Source organism: Trichomonas vaginalis, chromosome VI, assembly GCF_026262505.1.
Source record: "Trichomonas vaginalis G3 chromosome VI, whole genome shotgun sequence".
NCBI classification, from domain to species: Eukaryota; Parabasalia; order Trichomonadida; family Trichomonadidae; genus Trichomonas; species Trichomonas vaginalis.
The window spans coordinates 10341289-10347613 of NC_067208.1; the positions used below are offsets into that span (position 1 = coordinate 10341289).

General features: G+C 29.5%; 1 protein-coding gene across 1 annotated transcript; it reads left to right on the plus strand.

The window, feature by feature from the left end:
• Positions 1 to 5350: 5350 nt before the first annotated feature.
• On the plus strand, positions 5351 to 6325 carry TVAGG3_0839240 (glycoprotein 38 family; the record flags this gene model as incomplete). The annotated part of the gene is made up of 1 exon (XM_001327333.1): positions 5351 to 6325. The coding sequence occupies one exon, from the start codon at positions 5351 to 5353 to the stop codon at positions 6323 to 6325; it is 975 nt and encodes a 324-aa protein (XP_001327368.1).

The following is a 6325-nucleotide window of genomic DNA, read 5'->3' on the forward strand; positions in this document are numbered from 1 at the left end:
TTATTTTCATGATTATTTTGTTAATAATAGTTAGCAATAATTCTATTGATTAAGGGATCACCGCTTTAGTTTGCAAAAATGTACGTTATTTACACTCTGAGTCTTCATCTAGATATATTTTTTTTAGATTTTGAAACAATGAAAAGATAGAGTATGAACATTGTATGTTATATTTACGTTTATATATAAAAATATCAATTATATCATAGAGAAAAAGTACATTTAAGTGTAAAAAATTGAATAGTTGAAAACTAACATGTGAGAACTTAAAATTATTCTTGCATTTTTTGTTTGTAAGAAAATAAAAAATCATTTTCCTGTATTCATTTAGTTTTCATTCACCTGAGAAAATTTTATGAACAAATTTACAAATAGACCTATTTTTCCATTTTTATAATATATTCCGATGGTAAATATGGTTAATATGATATTTATTATGCTATTAAAATATCAAACTTCAAAACCTTTTGCCTGTTGAATTTAAAGCAATCAAAATTTTATATTTAATATAAATATCATTATTTCTATAAAAATGGTCTAATGTAAAAAATCTAATGTTGGTTATTCAATACTTTATTTTATTTTGGCAATCATTTAATTAATATAAATACCCTATATTTCCAACTCTTGGAAAATTTTCATGACCCCCTACCCAGGGTCCTAAAATGGGTATTTTCCTCACACAGACACCGTGGTTTTTTGAGCCGGGAAATAAATAGCGCAGACAGTTTCTACATATAGAGACATGCTTATACTTAGAGTTTGACGGGAATCTAAAGTGATTTTTTTCTGCATCGCGAAATCTAATGCAATCTCAAAATCATGAAGAAACTGCGAATCGGAGCGCAATTTTTTAATATGTTAGTATATAAAGGTACCCCTACTACTGCAAATGCTTCAAATGAAAATCTAAGAAATCAGATTAATTTGATCACATTAGTATAGTATTGGTCAAACCAAAAACTCATATGTTGATATATAGCCTATGGATATTCATATTATCTACTTTTCATTGAATTACATAAGATTTAATAATCTCATAAATATTCTTTTTAATTTTCCGAATTCCGTGTGCATTTAGATTGTCCATACCTATATATAATAATTCTAGAATGGTTTGGTTAGAGATTAAGTTTTTTAGATTAATATTTTAACATTTTGATAAAACAAGCATTTGTTCCATTTTAGAATCGCCATTGAACTCTGGTTTGACTAACATGATGTTGTATGATCAAATAAATTCTAACTTCATGAGATAAATTTTGAAATTAGAAAATGCGATATCTAACTCAAATATTTATATGAACACATTTAACATTCAATGATAAACTAAAGTACTATACAGCAGATTCGATTTGGCTTATATTTTATATAATCAACTAATAATCCTATAAAATTGTGCTATTCACGTTGCTCAAAGATGTATTGAACATTCACTACTTGTGTATTGATAAAATTAGATATAGATTCTAATGTAAATCGATATTTTGAAAATTCATATATATTTTGTCTTGGTTTGGCATTTGATCGTGTTGAAACCGGAATTGCAATATATATCATCTAAATATATAACTATCAAAATATGAGCTATAGATTTTTAAATTATTCTCCTGAATATGAGTGACTAACATAATTATATTGAATTGAGTAGTAAGAATCTTAAATATTAGAATCTGACGATAATTTATTATAACTGTATAAAGGAACAAGACTATAAATGATGATGAAAATAAAGATTAAATTTAAATCTGAAAATTTGAAAACATTAAGTGTATTGTGCACTCTTGTCGGTCACAGTGTCTCATTCCGGGAGACATTGTCACTGCATGTCTCCCAGAATGATATCAAGTTCCCCATTCATAACTTGAATGCGGAACTTTGACCGACAAGAGTGCACAATACACCCTTGTCGGTTGAAAGTTCTGCAATCAGAAGAAGATTGTTGAACAATCCGCCATTCCAGGAGGCATGAGCTTGTTATGTCTCCTGGGATCACAGATTGCAACCTAAAAGATGTGCATATGCACCTCTTGTCGGTTGAAAGTTCTGCAATCAGAAGAAGATTGTTGAACAATCCGCCATTCCAGGAGGCATGAGCTTGTTATCTCTCCTGAAATGGCACATATTTGATAATTCATGGAGCAGAACTTTGCACGCAATCAGACAAAAGATTGCGACAGAGTAACTGGGAAGACAGCAACTTGAAGTGATAAGCTGCTTGGGTGCTGTCTCCCAGATGCATCTGTCGGGCAAAGTCTCAAAGGAGCAGAACTTTGCACGCAATCAGACAAAAGATTGCGACAGAGTAACTGGGAAGACAGCAACTTGAAGCGATAAGCTGCTTGGGTGCTGTCTCCCAGATGCATCTGTCGGGCAAAGTCTCAAAGGAGCAGAACTTTGCACGCAATCAGACAAAAGATTGCGACAGAGTAACTGGGAAGACAGCAACTTGAAGCGAAGTTTTGTTTTCGAGTCTTTGGTTAAGAAATCTTAACAAAAAAACAAAGAAAAAAATCAGATAAAGTTGTCAATAACTTCATCAGTTAATGCTCACCTATGGGAGGTGTTTTGCGGGAGCTGGGGGTATCTTGGTGAGTACTCAGGAGGCCAAGAAGGGCACCCAACCGACATTATCCTGATGAATTCAGTTGTCAACCATTCTGAAAACCGCCGAAACCGTCGTGTGTAGAGAAATTGTTTAAATTTATTTTTTCAGATTTAAATAAAAATAAGAAATGTTTACTATTATGGATTTTGAATTTTTTTTAAATTAAGAGTAGGAGATGAGACAAATTTAAATTTTTAAGAAATATTTGGAAGGGCGTAAGATACGCCAACTTAAATATATTATCAAATGAGAGAAAATCACTTAACAAAAAAACAATTCTTTCAAAAAGTTTAAAATTGATCTTTCTAATACATATTTTTGGAAGGGCGTAAGATACGCCAACTTAAATATATTATCAAATGAGAGAAAATCACTCAACAAAAAAACAATTCTTTCAAAAAGTTTAAAATTGATCTTTCTAATACATATTTTTGGAAGGGCGTAAGATACGCCAACTTAAATATATTATCAAATGAGAGAAAATCACTCAACAAAAAAACAATTCTTTCAAAAAGTTTAAAATTGATCTTTCTAATACATATTTTTGGAAGGGCGTAAGATACGCCAACTTAAATATATTATCAAATGAGAGAAAATCACTCAACAAAAAACAATTCTTTCAAAAAGTTTAAAATTGATCTTTCTAATACATATTTTTGGAAGGGCGTAAGATACGCCAACTTAAATATATTATCAAATGAGAGAAAATCACTCAACAAAAAAACAATTCTTTCAAAAAGTTTAAAATTGATCTTTCTAATACATATTTTTGGAAGGGCGTAAGATACGCCAACTTAAATATATTATCAAATGAGAGAAAATCACTCAACAAAAAAACAATTCTTTCAAAAAGTTTAAAATTGATCTTTCTAATACATATTTTTGGAAGGGCGTAAGATACACCAACTTAAATATATTATCAAATGAGAGAAAATCACTCAACAAAAAAACAATTCTTTCAAAAAGTTTAAAATTGATCTTTCTAATACATATTTTTGGAAGGGCGTAAGATACGCCAACTTAAATATATTATCAAATGAGAGAAAATCACTCAACAAAAAAACAATTCTTTCAAAAAGTTTAAAATTGATCTTTCTAATACATATTTTTGGAAGGGCGTAAGATACGCCAACTTAAATATATTATCAAATGAGAGAAAATCACTCAACAAAAAAACAATTCTTTCAAAAAGTTTAAAATTGATCTTTCTAATACATACTTTTGGAAGGAGTTTACATTCTCAAAATAAAAACCAGTTCAAAATCTTATTATTCCTTGAATAAAAATCATTTAATTTCAAATCCATTCCAAATCCTTAAATCTGTATTAAAATCATTTTGCAAACAACCAATACAATACAAATTACATTTCCATATATCTTCTTGTCCATTTTAATTTTTTATCTCATTTTATTTAATTTTATTTAAAGCATATAGACATCGAGATCCTTTACACATAGTTATATAAAAGTCAAATACATAATAAATTCTTAATTCTAGAGATATCTCAAAATCTCATTTTTTTAATTTAAAATACCTTTCATTTTTCACAGTACGATCACAACAAACAAGCCATTTACTAATTAACACATATAAGAAAAATATCAAATTACAAAACAACTTTCAATATCATTCGCATCAAATTCTATTTTTTCATAATTATCAACTACATGTTATTATATAATATATGTCGGCGCATATTCCACTCTATACAAGTGTCAGACACACTCACACAAAGCTGTGAGATTAATACCTCTATCAGTAGGACTTCTCAAATCAAGAACACATATGTTTCACTATTGCACATCTGTGTAGGATCTAATTAACCCTTTGGACTGGTACTTCAAAATTTGATAATTTGATAATTTCATGTGATATTATCATTTGCCTTTAAAACAACTGTGCGTTAAACTAGACACGTTTCTCTATCATAATGCAAAATATCAAAGTTTGGGAGATTCCCAAAGTGTCTGAAACTGATCATAAGGGTGAAAAACCGTTTTCCAGAAGTTGGGAACGTAGGGTACCAAATAATGGAAACATCAGTCTATACTAGATTTGTATAAAATAATCGATCATGTGTATAGTTAATAAATTTAATGTGGCGATAAATCGAACTTGCATGAATTTTTATAATTCTGTTAAAAATGGTGAATTGATTTTAGCATATAAAAATATTTTAGTTGAATTATTACCCATGGAGAAGTTGAATTTTATTCCAACGGCGTAAATTCCTTCAAAATAAAAATTTGAATTAAACGATAACACTCGTTTCCTTCAATTCATTTCAAAATTTGAATTAAATCAATTATGAATCTTACAATTTCTTGCCACAGAATTATGCAACTTGATATAAAAAAATTGAAAATAAATCTGAAAAAGTCTGATCATTCTGAGTATATTCAATTTAAATTGCTTTTGATAAAATTACATAAAAATTCAGAAAGTTATAAATTTCTCTTTGTAAGAAATGTGCTTTAATTTGAAAATGAAAAAGTAATTGTTGAAACAATCTAAAAATTCAGATTTTTTTTGACAGATAATTTACAAAAATTTGATAATAAAATGAAATTAATATCAATTTTGAATTACAAAATTGAATCTATTGCTTCATTTTTAAAAGATGTTAAACAATTTACGCCATCGGGTAACATATGCCCGAATTAAATCATCACAGGATAATCTGGATCAGTTTAAAACTGATTGTGAAAATTGGATTTCCCCTCATTCCCATTTATCATCAATGGCAACACAAATTATTACTCCGGGAGAAAAGTATTGTATTAGGGGTTCGGTTCTTCTTGCAGCAAATACATCATTCTCAATAAAACCATATTTTGCCAAATCAAATGGATATACAACTGATTTTATTTATGAAGAATCTGATGAATTTGCAAATCCTCTAGCAGTCCTTGGATCATCCATCACAAGACGAGGTGAATCTGGACAACAATTAGATTATACATATCCCATTAGTATTATCAAAGCAAATCAAGCACTCAAGCTTCAATGTGTATGGACAACTCCATCTGTTTATTTTTCCTATATATCTGATAACAAGACAATTGAATCAGGTTCTGAATCTATAGTATCAACGTTAAGAAAAGGAAATATCAAAATAGGTCTATCAATTATATATTCAGAGAACTCTCGAAAAATTAAAATGCAAAGTTTATCTTTAATTTCGAAAAAGAATCTTACATATTTCTATAACAGGGATCAATATTTCGACTTCGCATATTCATATTTTCCTCTTGATGGTCATAAGGATAGAAATGGAACTCTTGGACCATCGGCATGTGCAGAATTTAGAGCAACAATGAGTCAATATGAGAAAGTTAAAGCAAATGTGAGCGTGTCAGGTAATGTCACAATTTCTTGGCAGCCAACGGCATCTGCATCTGCTGCAACCGATGATGATGAATTCTTATTCCCAGAGTTTACCGCTTCTTTGTCAACTAAAGAAGGAGTTTTCACATTAGACAATATTGATCAAAAATTCCCTTCTATGTTGACAACAAAAGAAGATAATGATGATAATCTTGAAAAAGGAGATGCTGATCAAACGGATGAAAGTGGGTTACCTTGGTGGAGCATTTTGCTGATTGTTATTGGTGCAATCATTGTCATTACTATTATTTTTGTTGCTATAGTCTTTATATTTGTATTCAAAAAGGCTAGAGATAACAACTCTGAAAAATCAGAGGAAAATATCTAA